This window comes from Pangasianodon hypophthalmus, chromosome 3 (genome assembly GCF_027358585.1).
Source record: "Pangasianodon hypophthalmus isolate fPanHyp1 chromosome 3, fPanHyp1.pri, whole genome shotgun sequence".
Classification (NCBI taxonomy): Eukaryota; Metazoa; Chordata; class Actinopteri; order Siluriformes; family Pangasiidae; genus Pangasianodon; species Pangasianodon hypophthalmus.
In genome coordinates this window covers 11,819,732-11,842,377 of record NC_069712.1, presented here as the reverse complement: position 1 = coordinate 11,842,377, position 22,646 = coordinate 11,819,732, and the positions used below count along the sequence as shown (strand labels likewise).

The following is a 22,646-nucleotide window of genomic DNA, read 5'->3' as shown; positions in this document are numbered from 1 at the left end:
TTGCATGATACTCATCTAGCTTCTGACAGGAGAAAAGGTAGCTCTCTAGTTCTCCCCCATTTCTTTTTCCCTGCAATTTTAAGGAGCAACAGCCAACAAAACCCACAGGTCCTTCTGTGTTCTGTCTATTTCATGTTTGCAATGGAGAAGGATTTGTATTATATTAAGGCAAAAACGGTCAAAAATAAGTGTATACGATTATGGTAATTTCCTAATTGTAGGCAATGTTGTAGGGTCAAAGTGTAGCCTTGGCCCAGTGTAAAAAACACTTAACTACGCATTCACAATGTGCTTCTGAACCCCAGAGCACTTGAGCGGAAACCAGTCAAATCCAAAACCACTGTATCATTTGCCGAGACATGGAGTATCGTCCAAGCATTACATTAGTGTAATAGAAAATAAAAGATGGAGCTTCTCACGGAGGCCAAGTGTCTCGAGGTGAGCAGGTTACAGCCGGCGTGTGGGGTTTCTGGCATTAGTAGAAGCTTCATCTTTGTGTCTGAGAATAGCATATGAGGCTCCAAAAAAGGATACAAGACTCATGGTAGTGAGCACACAAGGGACAGTGGTATAATCCTCATGTCCTCTCGGCCAGGACAGAACAGACACTAACATCAAGGCCAGATGCTCTCTCAATCTTTCTGTCTGTCTATCTACCTCTTTAACACATTCTCTCTTACTCGTCTGTGCCAGCTTGGCAGATCAATTCATTTAACATGTTATAGGTGTCTGAAGACCCCACAGAACTGACAACACACGCACACTTGCGTATCCTCTCTTCACTGCAACAGGTGGAAATTAAGGCAGTACTCCAGCGTTTTCAGCCTAAACACAATGCACCATGTGGGTGGTGTGTGTGGGATTAACACAGGCCATAATTTCAGCATGTTCCCTGTACTGAGAAAAGAACTGACTCAAAACCTACTTAGAGTGAAAGTTTAAGGACAAAAGTCAGTAAAAATATTTAGAATATGCAAACTCAATACTACAACCATTCTATAAAAAAAATCTTACATATGTTATGTATATATAAAATATCATATATATATATATATATATATATATATATATATATATATATATATATGTATATATATATATATATATATATATATATATGTATATATATATATATGTGTGTGTGTGTGTGTATGTGTGTGTGTGTGTATATATATATATATATATATATATATATATATATATATATATATATATATAGAAGAGACAAACAAGAGAGAAAGTTGAATGTTTAAACTAGTGTGAAAGATTAATGTGAAGAATTACAAATCAGAAGAAGGCGAACATTCAAATAAATAGCTAAAAAGATTCTAATATATTGATAATGTATTGAAGCTACATGAATCCTAGTTAGCATGTTGATTTGTGTTCACTACACAAGAAGCCTACTATTTTGTACTGACAGTGGCACTGAGCAAAAGACTTGGGCAGAGATGAAAACTGCTGCATCTGTTTTCAAGAGTCGCAGCAGAAATGATTGGCACAACAGTATTTCTTTTTGATCCAAAATAGCTCATTGTGTGCTCATTGTGTGCAGAATTTGAGGTAGCCACAAAATATTACATCAAACACATGATATCATAATGTGTGTGCACAACGTAGTCTATGTACTTGTTGTACTTTTAATTAGCTGTTTAGAGTAGTAGTCAAGTTGATAACATCCTGTCAAACACTGATGCTGAACTTACTGCTTGTGCAAGAAAAAAAATGACTTACTGTATGTTCAAGGTCAGAAGCATGCATAACCAAGACACAAGTGTTTTTTTGGCCAGCTACAACCCATGCACACAACTGTACTAGCATAAGTCTGTGATTATATCTGAGGTGATTTCAGTGTTACCTCCTCACTATGAATTTGACCTAATATTGTCTAATATTTAGTTAAATTACATTTGTGTGCATTTGTCATTTGCATGTCTTTTATCTGTGTATGAGGCCCCGTAGGTCATTTGTTGTTATGTCCAGTCTAGGACCACAATAATTACAGACTGTCCTCTGTTACAGACTCTCCTCTGGAGCTTCCTCTGCTTCAGCTGATCCCGTCTCAGAGGCAGCTAGTGTTCCGGGGTGACCGACTCCCACTGCAGTGCACCGCATCCTACGTGGACCCCTCCATCACTCTGAGCTGGAGCCACAACCACTGGCCTGTGCACACACATGAAGAGAGAGGAGTGTATGTGGAGGACAGCATAATCCATGACTGCTGCCTCATCACCAGGTAAGAGTGAGAGATTAGAGAAGGAAGGATATTTGTGTGATTGTAACACAACACAAAAATATTGCAGATTGTTTTGGGGTAGCTGTTATTCTGTATATTTTTGTGATTTACAGAGCACCTGTATCTTATGACTTCACTTAAAGACTCCATATCAATATTTTAGTGGTAGAAATAATTATCTGATGGACAGAACTTACAAATAATGTGCTTTCTGCCCTCTTTCTGTGTGAGCCTCTAGAACAGGGGACAGAATGCAGTAAGGATGCGGCCCCAACAAATTTCAGTGGCCTGAATCAAGCACTTACGTGAACAATGTAACAGAGACAGCAAATAAATGAAAAAAAAAAAAAACTGACCATAGTTCATTGGACCAGAGACTATCTAGAGGCCTAGAGACGTTAGCTCAGAAAGGGGAGCGTTTTCAAAGACGTCAGTAGATTTTTCATTTTATTTGCCCTCTCGGGTCTGAGCAGTGAACTGGTGAAATGGCTTATTTAAAGAGTCAACAGGCCACCCGAGTAGCCCAACAGTAAAGCTTTTGTCCTATCGTCCGGAGATCATGAGCTCGAATCGTGACGATGCCACAGTCATCCTTGTCTGGGAGTCCAAGAGAGCAAAATTGGCTGTGCTCTGAGTGGGAGGCGTTACATACTTGCCCTCCCCTGTCAATCACAGTGACACTAACCAATCGTACATGTCTGTGAGCTCATGTATGCAGAAGAGGACAGATAGTGCTTTCCTCTGAGTGTGTTATGCTGCCCTGTGACAGGGCAAAAGAAAGTCAAAAAAGATAACAGATTACTTAAGACAAATGGACAGAGAAGTCAAATTTAAACAGGTATGCCATCTGTTCAGTGTCTGTGGCTCTAGCCAAAAGTAGTAACATGAATTGTGACTATGCAACCTCTTTGAATTGTCTTATTTGTAGCCATAAACTAATCATTAATGGTTAAGCATTTAAAGGTAACTGTTGTCCCCATTCAGTCATGTTAGTTGCTTATCCTGATTTTTGTAAGCAAGAACTTTTATTTAACTGGACAATTACAAATTATAGTCAAATACTCCTCTAGAACAACAGCTTATTCCTCATCTCTATGATGGCATTTGTCTTTAATTTGTCTTTAATTAATTTTGTTAGATGTTCTGTTGATACTATAAAATATGATGTCTCGTGTGTATATGGAGTCTATTTCTTGTGCCAGCTTTGCCTACAAAAATGAGTTTGTAAGGTATATGACAGACTTCAAGCTTTGCTTGGAGGGAAATGTGAAAATACCGGCTTCCTAGCACCACCCACGCTAGTGCAGTTGCATTTAATTCTAGACATGAAAATACCAACTGGCTGAGAGAAGATAAATACTGGCTTATACCCAAACAAATTGGGAATATACTGGCATTAATTTTTGCATTCAGTTATGCTTATGCCTACGTAATAGTAGTATTATATTTTCTGATGTAATCTGTTTTATTTATGTCCATGTTAGTATGTTTAAATCAATTCACAGCACACGGACATGTAAGTGACCTTATCCCAGCTGTGCTTTACTTTTCATTATCATTGCCCTTGATAGTGATCAGAAAGGACAGGATAGAAGTAAACTGGCAAAGTGCCAGTTGTGTATGTCCTTTCTGAGGCTTATCATGCTATCTTTGGTGATAATGTGGCTAGTATCTGCTACACCTTTTGCTAATTATCAGCTCTTCCTTATGCTTTCATTTTCCTTCACTGGCCAGTGCAACATGCTTTAAAACACACCCACGCAATGCACATCTACTCAGTTATGTGTGTGCGCGTGTGTGTGTGGGAGTGTGTGTGGGAGTGTGTGTGCGTATGCTTGTTAGTGTGTGAGAAAGTAGTGCAGGGCCGTTGATTAGTTTAACTGCCTCTCCCTTTGGTGTGAGCTGGCCTATAAATATTGATGGAGTGCTGACAGAAATATGTTTCCTGTGTCAACACGGCTGGAACGCTTTGCTCGCAGTTTTCATAGAGCATGCCGAAAGCTGCAGCCTTCATAAACCACCCAGGAGGATGCTCGCTTTTACGCTGTCGTTGTTTGCCCTCGTCATTGTGAGCCTTGTGGTCCCTTTACTGTGAGTGATGATGGTTGTATGGCAATGGGAAATCTCAGTGTCAAACAGGACACAGTGACTGATTCAGTGTGATCTCCAGAGAATATGAACATCCTGATTCTTGCATTTCTTCTCTGTGTTTTTTCTGTGTTTATTACAGCTTATTCTCATCCAGTCTGTACACTTGGATCCTTTTTTAGTGTTGTGAAAGGCAGTGTTGTTTGTTAGCTACTTCAGTTAGATAGTGGCGTGCATATTCTAACAGCATTGAACTAAATAGCCTGCAATAAAGGCATTTTCACACTTGGCAAGAATAATTCAGTCCACACCCAGGATGGTTTCTGGGCTTGTTTGGGGGAGGGGCTCGTTTATGCAGGTTTGCTTCCGTGTAGCATAATTCCTTATGAACCGTGACTCGACTGTGAAATTCCATGCATTGTTGTTGTGCACGCAGGTTTGCAGAATGGTAGGCACTAAGTTTGTCATTTATTTGATTTTTAAAAAATAATTTGACACCGGGGGGGCGTGGTGGCTTAGTGGTTAGCATGTTTGCTTCACACCTCCAGCTTTGGGGATTCAATTCTTGCCTCCATCCTGTGTGCATGGAGCTTATCTGTTCTCCCTGTGCTTCAGGGGTTTCCTCCAGGTAGACCAGTTTCCTCCCCCAGGCTAAAGACATGCATTGTAGGCTGACTGGCATCTCTAATCTGTCTGTAGTATGTGAATGATAGATGGAAATAGATGGAATTTGGTACCAACAATCAAATATTGGTCTTCAAATGCATGGCATGTCCCATATAAACTTGTATATGAAGATTTTTAGCTATATAGGTTTCCATGAGACATGCATTTTTCTCACAATATTAGTGCAAGCACTCACACTCAAATTACAGTAATCTTGCTAAAATCATATGAAAGGCTTGTGTTTTAGGCCTATACTGACACGTCGATACATAATTTTTTCTGTTGGGGTTCCTGACATCCTCATTCATCTTTCTGACGGAGTTTCTTTTTTGTTCTAATATTACTGAATGCCTTCCTCGCGCCATATATTGATAAGGCATTCTGTCTCATCTGCAGAGAGTGGATAGGTTCCACACACATTGCAGACTGCACCAAAAAATTTGGTTGAAGCAAGCCCCCAGACCACTGTTTTCAAGAGGACTGGGGATTGGTTCTCTGGACTGCTCCGGGGCTCAAAAACGGCTTTCACACGCCACCAAATATACTGAAATCTCCAGGCACATAGCCCTGAGTCCAGAAAATAACTCAAGGGTGAAAAAGACTTAAGACAAAGGGTCAGAAATGAACATCCTCTAATGCCATGGAGCCTGCTTTGTGCATAAACCATATAGTACTTGTCTGATTTTGTATTTTGTACTTCATGACCACCTTAGCAGGAGTCACTGTTCCACGTATCTCCTCTCCCAGTGAATGGTGAGACATTTTTTTCACAGTTTCTGCAGGCTTATGATGGATTTCTTGTCACTCTGTTTCTGATTAAGATGTGCAATTAAGTCCTCGCACTGCCTTTCTACACATAAACTGTGCAGGCCTTTTTTTTCCCCACATGGAGTTCATGCTGTAATGTTGCTCTTGGCAGCAGGGAGATCCCACTAGATGAGGAGGTGGGGTGTCAGGAACTGCTCTCCTTTCCACCACAGACTAGCCAGTCTGCCCAAGCTGCCAACCAAAACACTAGCCCACTTAATCACAAGCCACAGCCAAGTATATACACACATGTACATGCAAGCTGATTCCTGCTGCCACATGGTAAATTCTGAATGAACTGTTTAGTGAAGTGTCCGAAACTGGTGTTCAAAATCTCAGGTTATGTCCACATTGCATGTAATATAAAAAAAAATATATGCACATGCAAGGAGTGGTGTTTTGTGGCAAAATTATCACAATTTCAAGCTTCATTCAAGCTTCAAGGGTCCTGTCAGTGTAAGCGTTTAAAGTTAGTTCAGTGTCTTGGCAGAGGTTTTAGTTGCATTGCTTGCGCTTTTTAATGAGCCTTAAATGATGTCAGTCTTAGCAAAGCATACACCAAGGCTCTAATTTAATACGATCCCAAATGTCAAGTAGTAATTGAGCATGGTTAGTGAGCAACTTGTGGGTGATTCATAATGAAGAATTGGGTAAATGACATCACAAGGAGGAAAGTGGATCTCAAAGACACTCTGGGAAGAGTAAACTGAAACTAAAACTCTGTATTAGGGGCAGTGAGACATGTCAGAAATGTAAAAAATTTGATATTAAGGCAGGAATAAAACAGCACAGGGCATGCTGTTATAGGAAAATAATCCACAACAGGGTGTTGTGATACAGCCCAACTCAGAGCAGAGCGCTGTTTCCACACCAGAATTGATTATAACAACACATTACAAATTGTTTTATTCCTCTTACACTACAGCACTTTTCCAATGATTACAATTTTTAATTTATTATTGACATTCTTATTATTAACCAGTGCATTAATATAAACCTATACTGTGAATTATAGCTGAACTTTTGGCAGAGCCATGTTGTTATAGAATTGCTGTAGTATAACTTAAAGTCAAAGTGTGTAGACATGGGCAAACATTATGTTAATAGGGTATATGTGAATAAGAACCTTTTCAAGGCTCTGTTTATATGCTGTTGGCATCAGAGTTGCGAACGTGGGGTGATTATCCAAAATGAAACCAACTTTAACCCAACTTTACCACAGTAATATTAAGTAATCATTTTGAAAAACTTTCTGATTATGGCATGGTCTTGATAAACCTTCTCATTATTAAGACTTAGTTAATTATATAATTTTGTCTTCAACTATCTGAAACAGGCTTCCCCAAATACCTTCTCAATTGTACTAATTTGCAAATGCAATCACCGCTGCTGCAGTGATTGACAGGCATGGTAAATCACATGGCAGCTCTAAATCCATTTGCACAGACAAACCAATGTGCATTTTCAGCTTTAGGTAGAAATGCCCCAAATTTCATATTCATTAAGACGGACATGCAAAAAGGACAAGTGGTATTTTGTTCATTTGAAAGACACAATCTTCTGTGGATCCTGTTATTAAATGAGATTGTCTTTTTTGGCAGCTATCAAGTTTCCATGTTTTTACACATAGTGCATCAGGACCAAAATGTCCACAGGAAGTGACAGCAAGATGTACAATTTTGTTTTGACATATTATTTGGATGCCCATTCTAAAGCTCTCACAACAATTATAATTTTTTAAAAATCGGCAGTCTAAACTTTGCCTTTCTACAGGACTGTTTTTAGCACTTGCTGTGTTGGTCAGTGTGACGCGAAAGCACAAGCCCTGAGTATATGCAAAGCTCGTGACTGAGAAAGTAATCAAGTAATCAGATTCACGGTGGTTCTTTCCCTCTGTAACAGATTATTTAATGGATTGATGGGTGAGAAATTTTAATCAGATTTGCCTCAATTACTTTGCTTTATTTCGATTTACATGTATAGGTATCAGATTCTTAACAGATTTTTAGGCTGCATGTAAACCTAAATGAAGGAATTTCATACTACACTGTGGCTATTGTAAAAATACAATAACATGCTTTTATGCTTATACACCCCAATTTTTTAATCATTATTTTGTTGTAGGTGTTTTTTTTTCTGCCTTCTGCATTTGTGTGGCAGAAAGTTAGAGTGCCCTTAAAGAAAGTCACACGTTCAGTAATAGACTTCTTTTCAGATAAAACATTAATGATGTCTGGGACTTTTCCTGAAGTGACAGAAGCAGGTGAGAGCCAAAGTGTGCGTAAGAACTGTGGCAGGTTCTCACAGATGCTTGGAGCAAGTTGCCTGCGGATTTTCCTGTAACACGGCGTGACAGTGTGCCTGAGAGAATTGATGTATTTTAAAGACAAAGGGTGGTCACTTTGAATTTTGATTTGATTTACTGCTCTGTATAGTAAGTTTTTTGATATTTGTGCCTAACATCGACTTTACACTGCATGATTTTCAGCATAAAAAATTTGCACATCATAAAAAAAATCAAGTTTAGTGACATTGGGACCAAAAGAAAGCTGCCAAAAAAGTTCTAGCATTGTCTGAAATTTTGGTTGAAAATCTCATTGTGCGATCGCTACTGTGATGCTCATCTACAAGCCACCAATTGGACACTGGAATAGAATTGCTCAAAACTCACAGGACAGCTAAAATATAGTAGGAGCAACCATGAAAAGTAAACAAAACATGATAATGGACAGAAAAAACATCCTTATTTCCTCAAAATCACTTTAAAGTACATTTCTGTTCATGCAACTCCATTTTTACACAAGCTTGATGATTGAGTACTGTACCTATTAATCTGTCCCTGTAAATGTCACACTGTAATACACAGATCTTTTTTAGTTTAAAAGCAGCATTTTAAATGGGCCAATTTATACTTTGGCCTATTTGAGGTATTTGGTGTTGATGAGACAGATAATTTGTGTGTGTGTATGTGCATGTGTGTGTAAAGCAGTAGCTACAAATAGTTTACCTTCAGTACATTAGTAATGCTATACTCACAGGTATTTATTTCAGGCATATATAATGAAGCTGCTCATGGCATTAATTAGTGCCCACCACATACAGAAAGTTTATGTTCTCTTGCTATATGTCTATTCTTTATCCCTGCTTGAGCTCTAGGGATCCAGACAGATGTGCCGTCCAGCCTGAGCTAATAACTAATGGCCGGTGCGTTGTGTAGCCTGGCGCCCATGCTGAGTAATGGCGTGAGGCTAAAGAGCCGGTAAGCAATAGCCGAGAGAGCAGCCGCAGAGTGTGAATCATACCTCATTACTCAAAGCCCTGAAAGCCTGTAGAGTTGCAGACCGTATCGCCACTAATCTCTCCATTTTTAATCATTCTAACTTGACATGGAATACGAGAATAGAGCAGAGGAAAAAGCATTATAGAAAGATGGGACTTATAAAGGTTTTATCTCCCGTTTTGTCCCCTTTTCTCTTATCCTCACTCACTCACTTTCCCTCCGATTCTTGCCTGATTCTTTGTCTATGTAGGTTTCCATGGAGACTGAGGTCTTAATTGGCTTGTTAGAGTGTCGTTTGGCTTATTATGGTTACTGCTGTCCATCTCCCGCACCTAACTAAAGCAGGAGAGGGTGTCTATGAGTGAGATAGTAATCAGAAAATAGAGGAAAAGAATTAGAATTGTGTGTGTGTGTGTGTGTGTGTGTGTGTGTGAGGTAAATACACAGGAAAAATTAGAAAGGGTTATGTATGCACAAAGAATAAAGATTTGGCTCATTTTTGTACAATTTGTTCTGGTGATCAAGAGTCCATCTGCTTTCTTCTTTCATGCTTTCTTATAAATGAGCAGCTACCTGAGGTGAAAGAAAGTCATACGCAGCTGTGAGTTGTAGCAATATTCATCTCGGCCCCATACTAATTAAGTGCAGACCTCCAGGCTAAGGCTGAATTGGTTCTCCTGCTATCTTTTCAACAGTACAACACCACTAAGGTTCCCCATGGTGTGTGGCATAATTACAATATTATTTCAATTCTTTCAGACAGCTAAAGCACAGAAGGTTTGGTGTAGGGTTTAGACAAGAGTTTTTCAACCTAACATCTACCTACTTCATTTATAGCATTCAGTATGTGTTATTGCCACAGGCAGAAATGAAAAACTTTCATTTTCATTTACTGTTCAATTTGTGCAACTTCCATAATCTGTGTGTTTTTGTGATTTTTTTTTTCTTTACCTAGCTTGTTGCATGCAACACACTACAGCACATGAATATGGTTACTAAACAACGCCCACATGCTGATGGTAGCAAACATTTTAACTGACCGTGTTAACTAGTCTTGGGATTGCTCACATTATATGACATCCAATTAATTTTTCTGACATTTCAGAAACTCCAGCAACATGGGGGAATGCATTTATCGGGAGTCGTTTACCCTCTCACACTGTACAATTCACATTTACCTTCTGATTCATGTGCAGTTTTGCACTGATTCAAAAAAATGTTGGTGACAGCATGTCTACATCTTGGTAAAATTGTGTAATCCCGGTTTAAGAGGATTGCTGGCTCAGTGGTTAAGGTACTGTTCTACTGAACAGGAAGTTGTGAGTTAAAATCCGTCAAGCAAATAATGTAAGTGTGCAGAAAAAAATGGTCATATATTCATTTATTTGTTAGGATCACCTGTACTCCTGCACATTCATGAAACTATCCAGTAAAACATGTGGCAGATGCACAATGCAAAAGTCCATGTAGATACAGGTCAAGAGCCTTAGTTAATGTTCACATCAACCGTCAGAATGGGGAAAAATGTGATCTCAATGACTTTGACCATGGCATCGATGTTGGTGCCAGATGGGAGCGGAAGTTCTGTGTGCAGAAACGCCTTGTTGATGAGAACAGGCAATGTTATGGAGCCCAAAGTGGTCTGCTTTTGTTGATGTGTTGTGTGCTCTGAGATGTTGTCCTGCTCACCATGGTTATAAAAAAGTGGTTATGTGTATTACCATAGCTTTCCTGTGAGCTCAAACCTGTCTGGCCATTCTCATCTGTCCTCTCTCCTCAACAAGGAGTTTCCACCAACTGAACTGCCACTCACTGGATGTTTTTTGTTTTTTGCACCATTCTGCACATTAACATTAATTACACATTATCACATTTCACTGAGACATGTCTATGTTTTTGGCAAACTCCACCCTGAGCGCAACTGTCTGAGTAGTTATGTCTGAGGTCTCAATAGCAATCTGCACAATGTCAGTATTAACCTCTCACTACACAAGCTTAACTTAACTCTGAATACGGCCTTTGGTCCCTATAAAGCATTCCTTTCATCTTCTTATAGCTCCTCCATTAAAGCATTGCTACACAAGAGTATGATGTTTGTGTCTGTCTGTGTGCATCTCGTCTGTTTAGTTTGTATTCGAGTGTCCCTATGTCTGTATAGAAGCATATCCATGTCAGTATCACTAGTCTAAAAATATCACTCATATTTACTGAGCTTTGTTAAACATACAACCTGTTTAGCCAATCTCACTCTCCCTCTCTTTATCTTTCTCTCTTTCTTTTTCTGTCTCAGAGGAAGTACATGCCGGTCTATGGTCAGGCCGTTGGAATGCCGCTCAATAAATAGCCAGGTTTTTTTTTTTTTAATCGTTAACAGCCTCGTGAGTGCTGTTATATAAACAAATCGTTAAATATCAGCGCAAGTGCGTAAATGCTCCTAATGAGGCCTTGGGGAGGCGTTGTTTGCAGACAGCGCCACAATAGAATAGCAGCGGTGAGAATTTAGGTCTGTGTGTGTGCGTGTGTGTGTGTGTGCGTATGTGCATGTATGCCTCAGCCAGAGCTGAATCCATATTTTACTCTCATTAATGCTTCCTTTTCTTTACAGAGTGGAATTTATTGTACTTAAATTGACCATGCTGACCCATGCATAAGTGCAGCGTGTTTAATTTTTAAAGCTGGATAGTCTCGTACTCTTTTCGGTCTGCCTCCTGCTTGTCCAAAGCCAGACTGTGTCCCACCCTGCCTCTATGCTTGTGAAAGAGAAGGAGAGAGATGGAAGGACACAAGAGGTTGGTATTCAGAGGCTTATTTGGATGTGCACTTAACAGTGATGTCTCTTTCTGCATTCCCATCTGCTTTGGGAAAAACAGGTGAGGGGAGAAGCACTTCAGTTGCATTGTCTGGCTTCAAAACTGCCCATCTTCATTTTTATTTCCCCCAGTTTTTAATCCTATCTCTGACGTCCAGGCACATCCATCTTAAACGAGTGTTCATTCATTCTTCAATCTGAATTAAAGAGAGAGCAGTTGAAAGGTTCTTGGCTCCGGGGCTATTCTAGCACGACGCGGCACGGAGAGGCCGGAGCGGATGCAGTGCACTGCGGTTATGGCAGCTGGAGAGAGAGTGCCTGTTATTTTTGGCGTGTGGTTTCGAAGCAGCTGGAGCTGTGAGTGCAGTAGCATCGATTCCATGCTGCACAACATCGCCATGTGCTCCTGAACCACCAGGCTGTTGCTGGCTCATACAGTACAGAGAAATCTCTCCTAAAAGCTATTGCTTCTCCTCGTTGATCAGTGACACTTCTCAGCATTATTAATCAATGTCCAGTGGACTGTATTGTGGTGGAGGACAGCAGGAAAGTACAATCATGTGCCATCATTAACCAGTGTCAGTAGATCTCAGGATGATTCATGAGCATGCTTTTGACATTTCCACAAAACCTTCCCTTTCTGAGCACACATTTGTAAGAGGGAGACAAGCAACTTTAAAATATTCATAAATCTTGGTCTGATTTAGCTTACAGGATGCATTCAGCTTTTGTTTAAGAATATGCAAGTGAATAGCTACTGAAGGACTTCCACACAGCTGACTCTGAAATTCATAATGCTGTTTTACAAAACATTTCCATGGAATGCGATAATGCATTCATTATTTTACGCAGAGCACTTTTGCTGAACAGTGTGTGCCAGTGTGTGCGCACTTATGCATTTGTGTATTTGTGTGTGTGTGTTTGTGTTTGTGTGTGTGTTTAGGATTATTGGATAGAACAGAAGCTTGCCGAGAGGCTTTAATCATTTTTTTTCTGTACGATTTAAATTCCTTCGCTTGCTACGACTTACTGTTTGAATGTCAACTGTCCCAAGCATGTGACAGCATTTTTTGTATTAGCATTTAAAAAGAGAAAACAACTCTTACTGGCTGTGTTTCCTTCACAGCTCCTCCAAAGATTTGCAGAATTTATTACTGTATAGAATTGCAATGAATTATAGTCTATTAACAGGGTTTAATTTAGACAAATATGGGTTAGTAGCTTTTGCCTGGTAAGTTCTTTATAATTATTTAGTGTCTAGTTTTCAGTTAATTTTTTGTAAGGATGTCTATATCTCGATTATGAGCAGGTAAATGCTGAAAAAAATGCACACAATGACTAAGCAGTGTCTATCTGGCCTTGAACCTTTCGTCTGAAATCGTTTGCAGGTGAAGTGTCATTGAGGATATATTTTCACCTTGGAGAATAAAGCTATTTGTGATTTTCCAAGATAATATTAGTTACCTTGCTGGTCTCAAATAGTCCTAAGATCTCAAGATGATTGCCAATATTGCCAGACGATTGGTATTATGAGAACGACTCTTTACTTTCCAAACCAGAAAGCTCAATCCCAGCTTGGTTGTGTAAGTAGTCCTGCCAAAAGTGTTGCCCAGAAATCTGCTTTACTTAGCATCTCAACCATAAACAGCCAAATGCATGTTTGCAAATGTTTTGCAGATTTTAAGTGTGCTGTTGTGTTTTCTTTAATAAGGTGAAAACACAACAATCAAAGCAGTGCAAACCAAAAAAACGTCAGACAGTGTCTTGGTCTTAGTTCCAGATAAACTCTAGTGTGGATCATTTACAATGAGAAAGCGATTAGACTCTAAATCAACCTGACTGAGGAAATTAAACAAAACATGCCATGCAGTTTGGGTTGCAACATTTTTTTGTGATTTTGTGAGCTGTTAAACTGACCTGAGAGGTACAAGCTGAGAAAATGTTTTAAACTAGTTATTTATATAATTATCATAATTCTTTATTTAGCACCAGCTCCATGTTCTCCATATTTGATTTTTTTGTGATTCTTTTTTTTCAATGAATAAATGCATTTTATTAGTATATTTTCAGTGGTCCATGCAGAAAATGTTTTTTTTTTCCTTTTTTGTTTGTTTAATTAACCAAACCAAATAGCAAACAAATCCAAAATGATCAATTTAAGTCTGATTCAGATTTGCCAAATGGACTAATAGTTATGAAGTAGCCTAAGTGAATTTCCAAAAGGTCTGCAGAACAGAATATGAATATGCTCTATTTCTGCTGTATACATATATTCTAAAGAGGCTGCAAGAAGTTGATAAAAACACACCAATCAAATACAGTAATGGAGTAATTTGAACAAGAACTTGCTTTGTTTGAAAAATTAGTTGTTCTGGATATAATACATCTTTTTTTTTTGATACTCCAACCTTTCCATCTCCATCAAGTGTGAAAAAACTTTTTTTTTTAAATATTTTCTTTTTCTTTCTAAGTTTCCATTCAGGTTTTCTTGTGTGTATAGTGTGGTGAAAACCACACTACAGCACCACAATGACTCATGAGTCAACTGCACTTTACTACAAATACACTTGACTGTAGTACAATGGTTTGTTGTTGGTGTTTTCAGAATAATGTCATACTTTTATTCAGTGAAAGTGAAACTATCAGGTATGATCAGTGTCAGTGTATTGAACCCTCATGGATGTAATAGACAATTTAGTGTGATGAAGCTGAATTAGATTGAATGCATTTGTGGACATAGAAAAACCTCCCTCCTCTCCTTCTTCTTCCCCCTTTCCATTTTCTCAGTGAACTAATCCTCTCCAACGTGGATGCTGATGTTTCTGGTAATTGGCAGTGTCACGTGACCAGTTCCCGTGGCAACAGCTCCATTGGCATGGAGATTGTGGTTTTGGAGACGTCTGCACTGTACTGTTCTGCAGAGAGGGTGACCGGCAACAAAGGTGACTTCAGGTGTGCGAAGGATAAGAAACACAAACCCGTCATTTCACAATCCACAACACACACAATATTCATGCATCTGCATTTTTTAGCTCAAGATGCAGAATATCCATAAGGTTAATCAAAAGCATATACAACAGCATTCTTAGCAAGCAACAAATCTTCTATGGCATCACAATCCAAATTCTGCATAAACCAGCAAATTACACACACCTCTCATTTTTTATGATCATTAACCATGTCTATGGCTGGCAGGGCACCACTCAGTAGTTAATGAGACGAAGCCGACTGCTTCGCTCTGGCTGAATGTCTCAGCATTGCTGCTTCTGTTATAATGTGTGCTCTTTTTTTAAATAGTATTTTCTGTACTTTAGTTTCCTAAACCTTCCATCTAGCTGCACTCTGCTGCCACAGCTTATGTACAATATTGATGTAAAGGAAAATCGGCTCATTGTTGTGAAGAAAAAATTGCACTGCATATTTCATATAGCAAGCAATGACAAGCCCAGAAATTATGTTTTTTATTTGACAAAAATTGCCTTTTAGCATGAAATGCCTCTTGTATCATGTGTCATTTTTTTTCTTAAGCCCATCCTGGAACACCAGTTAATATTTTCTATGTTTATTACTATGCATGGAGAGTACTTTACAATGATATTTTGAAATACCATTGGATTTAATACTATTATCTAGTACAAGTTCAAAATCAAAGCAATATTTGCATTATCTTGGCATCAACACAATGATCTAATTATATTTCTTAACAAGATTTCCCAGTAATACAAGTAAAATTCATATGCATATACTAATGCATACACTAATTGAGTCTTTATATGTTGAAAACGCTTAAGAGCAATAGGAATAATTATGAGTAAACAGAGTAGTATACTCAGTTGCTTATAATTATTCCCATTCCTATTAGTATAGAAACATTTATTATATTATATTGTTGTCATTTTGACCTCTTGTGCAACTCTAAATCAATACACTAGTGATCTAAAGTGTTTTATTTTCAGTGTATTTAGTGTTGCAGATCTGACACTGCTCTTGTGTCCTACAGGTGGCCTAAAACCCCGGCTGGTTTAATGGCCATTCTCCCCTGTGCCACAGCCTCCTACAGCGCTCATGAGAAGAGGGCGTGGCGTAGGTGTGATAAGCAGGGCCGGTGGGCAGAGGACGACTACAATCAGTGCCCTTACTCCCGCAAGTTCACCCGCATGCTGCATGAACTTACACAGGTGGGCTAAAATGATTATCATCATTTGTTTGTTCACCTCTTCATGCTGGGCAAAACAACAGTTGGGCAAAGACTGCGTATATTATGATAATAGGCCAGAACACCTGTTGAGTTCTGCTAAAACTCGCCTAAATGTTCCCCCAGTCGAAAGATTAAATTTGTCTGGGATTAATTTCTATTAGTTCTGTCCTGCAGATAATGTGATGTGGGATATGTATGCAAGCGTTTAGTTAAAAGAACTAAAGTGCAAGGAGTGCATGAGGCCACCAGGGTAGCATGGATGACATCTCCGTATGGGATATTAATGAAATAGCCACAAAAAAGTTGACAGTTTTCTTTTCATCTCTCCTTTTCAAAAGACAACCTGTCCCAAATGTGCTTCACACTCAGAAGGAGTCAGTAGCTTTACTGACTCTACACTTATCTCATGTTATCTCCTTCTGCAATGCATCCTGGTAGTGTCACAGTCTCTCTCTTCAACAAATGCCATGGTGTTTGTTTTGGTTTCAGTTCTAGTCTTGTCTGCACCCATGTCCTGTTGCCCAATTGTGTTCATACCCTGTTGTGTCAATGTATCGAAGTCTTGTCATGCATTACTATTATTAAACCTTTTTCCTATATATCTAAGTATTTTTCTCATTCTGGAATTTATGGTTTTTTCATACTTCCTGATTTTGACCCTAGTTTTTGTTTCTCATTCTAATTATGGATTAGCCCTATTTACTGGCCTGTGTTTTGGCCCACACTATGAACTTGAATTATGATTCTTGGATTTGCCCCAATAAAGTATATACTTGTTTACACACTTGCATCCTGCCTCTCATTACACATTACAAATAGCTACACTGGTGTTGTATCAGGTCACGTAGCCTGTTGATTTGTCAGTTGAGCAAGCAGATTTCATTCTATACATAGGTGACATATTTGTTTTTGAATGGGTCTTTTTGCTTCATATAATTAATTAAATAAATACTCTGTTAGTAAAACTTAGATTTGCAGCAAGTGCTTTCGATGTATAATAAATATTTTATCAAGATCATTATAATTATTGACAGGGCCTCGGAAATGGCTACTAACCTATACTGTAGTGAAATTGTGTATGTTATTTAATCGAAACAATTTAAAAAATCATTTAACTTAACTTGGCTATACTAAGTGAAATTTCTGTAGTATGATTTCAGTAATGCCCAGATTCATTGTCTTGCATAACATAACATTGTGCATTTTATAAAACTCTTAGTCCTGGGACATTTGAGCTGATATTTCAGCAGATGTTGTTTCATATTTTAGACCTTTTAGAATGCTATCATTGCAGTTTTCTCTAATCCAATTGGACAGATCTCATTACTCCAACTTGAACTCCCCTCAATTTTATGCAGACAGCATTTATAGATGTTAAATGTGAAATATTTGGATGAATATTTTGGTTTTTATAAGCCCAAATAAAGCTTTCCATCCCAAATTTTGACACAAATGCTTGGAGACTGCAAGACTAGTAAAACTGTCCACACAGGTAACCTACATTCAACATGAATTATTTACTTACTAATGTAGGATCAGTATAATGGCCATTTTCCACACTTTTTTTTGTGTTATTACATCACAAAAATGTTCTCTTTTAGTCCGAAGCTTTCAAAAGGTTTACTATGTCACATTCTGAAATGGTGGTAGATTAGAAGAGGTGTATATTAGTATTCTCAGGCATTAGAACTTTAGATGATGTCCCTCTAAAGCAAGCATATTTGTCTACTTGTGTAAATGATTAAAGCCTATATGAACAAATGAACATTATGAACCAATTAGAGTGATCTAACATTTGTAGAAATAATCCTTTTCTCATTATGTACATTACAGAGATTAAGTGTTTTCTTTATCTCTCTCCCACACACACAGATACCAGTGAACATCTCCAACGCTCTGCTCCTGGCCCAACAGCTCTCCTCCATCACCAGCAATGCAGCGATGTTTGGAGACATGATGGATGTCATCTTTGTCACACATCTTGTTGAGAGAATCACACGTCTTGTGGATCGCCTCCGAGAAGTAAGGGCTTTCCCCAGCCTGCTCTAGACAATCGATTCCATTAACTGTGATTCATCTGAGCCACTATTTCTACTTTTGTACATTTTGTGTCACATTTGGAAGAATCAGTAAGTTGGAAAAGACTGTTAAAGACCCATTCTTAAAGCAGCTGTTTTAATAGGCTTTGCTAACTTTCTCCAGACTTAAAGTCCCAGGCATTCCACCAAACCTCTCCCCAAAGCCTCGCCTTAAAAAAAAAAGACATGCATGCACACAGTACAGTGGTATGAAAATAGTGTAACAAGAGAACAGCAGTGCTTTTAGATTCACACAGGCAGTTACACACCTGATTTCAGATCCAGAAATCTGCACTGCTTACACTAATTAAATTTGTAGCTATAACCTTGTGTGCCTCTGTGTAGTTGGATCAAAAGTCTGCACCCACAAAGGTGCTTTTGTAAGCTCCTTCCAAGCAAACAGCATTCACACGTTATGTAACTGACTGGAGGAAAGCAAATCTGGCTGGCTAGAGTATAACTGTACAGCTAATTATGTCATGTACATTATAATGTTACAATTTGGGGTGATAACAAATTGCACCAGAGGCTATTAAGCAAAATTACAAGCTAGTGAGTAGAAACATCTGTTTTCAGGCTTTTTAAATCTCTCAGGTTTCTCCAGCACTGAAAGGCCATACTGATGTTTGCGCTTGTTTCTCCTTTTACTTGTTCCCACTCATTTCTGTTTTTTTTTTTTTAAGCTAGTGTAATCCTTGGCATATCTCCTGTAAATGAACCCTTGTTCATTTACAGCCACAATTCTATGAGCTTCCCATGAACAAAATACTCGACATGCAACGATCAGCCTTGTAGAGAAGTTACCTTATTGGTTAACAGTTAGATTTTTAGTTGCTAATGACAAAGCAGAAATTTTTAGTGATAGCTATCTGCATTCCAATATAATGATCCGTAATAAAGAATCATTTAAAAACATAATCATAAACATTTACACATTTCCAAAATTTATATATTTCTTGCCTGTTTAGATGAGAAAGCACAAATTCATTGGCACTTGCTTTAGAGATGATTATTTCCACTATTATAGTCAGAATTACAGTAGTACACACATACCAGTGCAAGGTTATTAGAGTGTTTTTTCTTTAGTTTTTTTTGTCTTAGAGACTGATGTAATAAGCTGTTTTCTCATTTCTCTCCCTCATTTGTATGCATTTGTGGGATGCTCGAGCAAAAAGTAAGAAAAAATAGGGCGAAAAAATGGAGAAATTGGAGGTGCGGTTTTTATATATTCCATTCACTGTATTTAATTTTGGGCAATTAGTCATGGACAGTTTTCCATGTTATTTTGTCCACTCCTCAAACTACAGTAGATGTAGTTACATCTCAGTTGCTCTGAGCTATATAGATTCTGTATAGTTGTTGCTACCTTTTAAAACCTTTGGGATTTTTTGATTCTGTCTGGTTTTTTTGTGTATTCTCATAGATATTCTTTATTTATTACAAAATATATTAGTACAAGACCATTTTACGACCGTGGCAAAATAACTATTCAGGAAAATGACAGGTTTTAATACTGCTCGTCTATGGACTGCTTTTGTCACAGTTATCCTACATAAAACCTCATGTCACCTCATGAGTGATTATATCAGAATTGCTTTAAAGCCTCAGTGAAGGTAGCTTTTTAACAAAGCTGTGTGTGAACATGTTCATTCATTGTAAATTGGCGTTCTTATCAAAGTGTACAACCGGTGGCTTCATTAAGCAAATTTTTAAAAGCTTTCTAATTTGTAGTTGACTTCACTGTAATGAAACTTGAACTTGCTCATTCAATTAAGTTATAACAAACATTAGCTCCATAATGAAATCATTTTAAATTCCTCTGACACTGCGAACGCTATATGGCTCAATAATGTGAATTTCCTTAAAAACCTTAGATAAAATTTTTTAGGAAAAGAAGAAATGACCACCTTGCTTTCATTACTGAAGCACTGCACCCTGGGAGCTCCTCCAGCATCTGGTTCAGAAATCTATAGCTACCGTGCGGTTTACAGACGTACTACATGTTATTAACTTTTGTGTATAGTCTACACAAAACTTAGAGTTGAGTACACAAAAGCTGTAGAGTTACTTACGTTGTAAATGTATGCTTGTGGTGTTTTTAGGATTTCAAAAGTAGCAAATGGCAGGATTCTAAAGAGGGGAAGTCTGGTTAGGCATTGGCCTTCCTGGAGGAAACCGTAGGGTTGTGGCTGTCTGAATGAGTTCAGAAACTTAGTTGGCTAGCTGTAGGGAAGTTTACTTTAGGCACAAGAAAAAGTTCTTACCTTGCACAGTGTGACTACAGCTTAAGGGGAGAATCTTTAAATAAAGGATTGTTTATATAGCAATCCTGTAGTTAAAGATTCTCCCCTTAAGCTATAGTAGCACTGTGCAAGCTAAGAACTTTTTCTTGTGTAGCTAAAGTAAACTTCCCTACAGCTAGCTAATATATACACTGATCAGCAATAACAATAAAAGCAATGACAGGTGAAGGGAATGACATTGGCACCTGCCAAGGGGTGGGATATGTTAGGCAGTAAGTGAACAGTTAGTTCTCGAAGTTGATGTGTTGGAAGCAGGAAAAATGGGCAAGGGTGAGGATCTGAGCAACTTTGACAAAGGCCAAATTGGGATGGCTAGATGACTGGGTCAGAGCATCTCCAAAGCGGCAGGTCTTGTGGGGTGTTTCCCGTATGCAGTGGGTACTACATATCAACAATGGTCCAAGTAAGGACAACCGGTGAACCGGCGACAAGGTCATGGACACACAAATTATTCAGGAATGGTTTGAGAATCATATTGACATATGCTTACAGCCCTGGAGCAATGTAATTGTGTATAATTATACCCATGTGGCATTAAGTATTAAACACGTTTGCAGACATGCCAGTAGGTATTTGCTATGCTAGCATTTCTGTTTTCATATGCGTCAGTTGGAACATGTAGAACTGCATCTCATTATAGATCTTTTATGAAAACATTTTCAAACTCAACATAAACAGCTATTCTTGCTTTTTATGTATGCAGTATCCTTGGGTATAGATTTAAATCTTATTTTCTGGAAGGCAGTTCATATTAAAAGGCAGGAAAATATTTCCATTCATAGCCTTTTATAATGTATAAACGGCACCCGTTATGCTCCTGCCAGAGGTATTTTGTATTTAGACAAGAAAAAGCATGAAATAATTCAACCAATTAGATTTTCTTAGCTTGTAGGACACGATACAGCTGAGCCCAGAAGTCTGATATTCATTACATACTTGTATAAAATGAGTGTGATGATTATAAGCGGCCTCATTTTACTTGTAATTTTAGGTGAGTTGTTGAGAATATTTACCAGAAAAGGATGATTTGATTAATGGTGGATGATTTATAGCACCTGAGTTTTAGTTAAAGAAGATTTGACAGGTGGAGTGATTGAATTTGGCTTATTGGAATAGTTTATCAAATCCAACACTTATTATAGTCTTCGGTCTCTGTCAGTCTCTGTGTCAGCCAGTGCATTTTGAGTTAAACTTGCTATAAAGTTTTAAGAGTTTGGCATTTAAAATTGACACAGATAAATAATCTGACAGACAGTGTGCTTATTCACACATAGATCGTTCATCTGAATCGTGTATTTATCAGCACCTTAGCATGAATTTATTAAGTGATACGATGCAAACCACTAGCAAGAAATGTGTGTCAGAAAGCAGGTGGATTAAAAGATAAATATAGCTTTAAATAATGATGTAAATATAGATATAAATATAGATGGATATTTGTATACTAGGGATTTAACCAATTATCATTTACGAATACATTATTCAGAATAAACAGGTAATGCGAATACAAATACAGACATGAATAGTAGGTGAAGTATTGATGCTGTTTTTTTTTTTTTTTGATTTTTATTTTTTAGAACACTTGCCAACTTCAGACTAAGTATATGGATCGGGACTAGGGTGCTGCAGGACAAACAAAAAAAAGAGTTTTGTCCTTTAACGTGCCGCTTTAAAGGATAGCTCACCAAAGCTCATGGGGAGTGTTGCCAGGTTTCCGCAAAATTCCCAGCCTGCTTTATAGTATTATAGTATAGGTTCTGATAGAGTGGACAGACCTTTTCTGATCATTCTGCATGGTAACAAACCCAAAAAGTGAAGTAAATCTGATAAAACATTATTAAATGGCTATTGTTATCAAATCAAAGTAATATTTTCTTGATTTTGTAAAAGCATCATTGCTTTGAAACATACTTGTTCAGTCACATTAGATGGATGATCAAAAGCTGGCCAGAAAGTTCCTACAGGGCTAATAAAATAATATTGTTGAAATAAAATAAAGTTGTTATAGTTTTTGAATGAAAAATGACTTCTTTTTCCAACAGCTCTGTTTACTTTTACTGTTTTCCAGTGATTCCGGGGCATAGTGGTAAAAAAAAAAAAAAAAAAAACGTTTTCCAGTTTACACCACACCCACTTTCCATTTAAATCTGAATATGAAAACAGATATGAATATATTGAGCA

At 38.0% G+C, this 22,646-nt stretch overlaps 1 protein-coding gene across 2 annotated transcripts in view; it reads left to right on the top strand.

The window, feature by feature from the left end:
* The window catches only part of LOC113544831 (adhesion G protein-coupled receptor A1), a 180,309-nt gene that overhangs the window by 47,878 nt on the left and 109,785 nt on the right, over positions 1–22,646 (top strand). Inside the window, exons 7-10 of one of the 2 annotated variants that reach the window (XM_026943850.3) lie at positions 2,023–2,236; positions 14,674–14,838; positions 15,887–16,064; positions 17,957–18,106. In XM_026943850.3, the coding sequence (XP_026799651.3) occupies positions 2,023–2,236; positions 14,674–14,838; positions 15,887–16,064; positions 17,957–18,106 (707 nt within the window). Of the gene's footprint in view, positions 1–2,022; positions 2,237–14,673; positions 14,839–15,886; positions 16,065–17,956; positions 18,107–22,646 lie in introns of those variants that run through there. The other variant, XM_026943857.3, reaches the window with a different exon arrangement.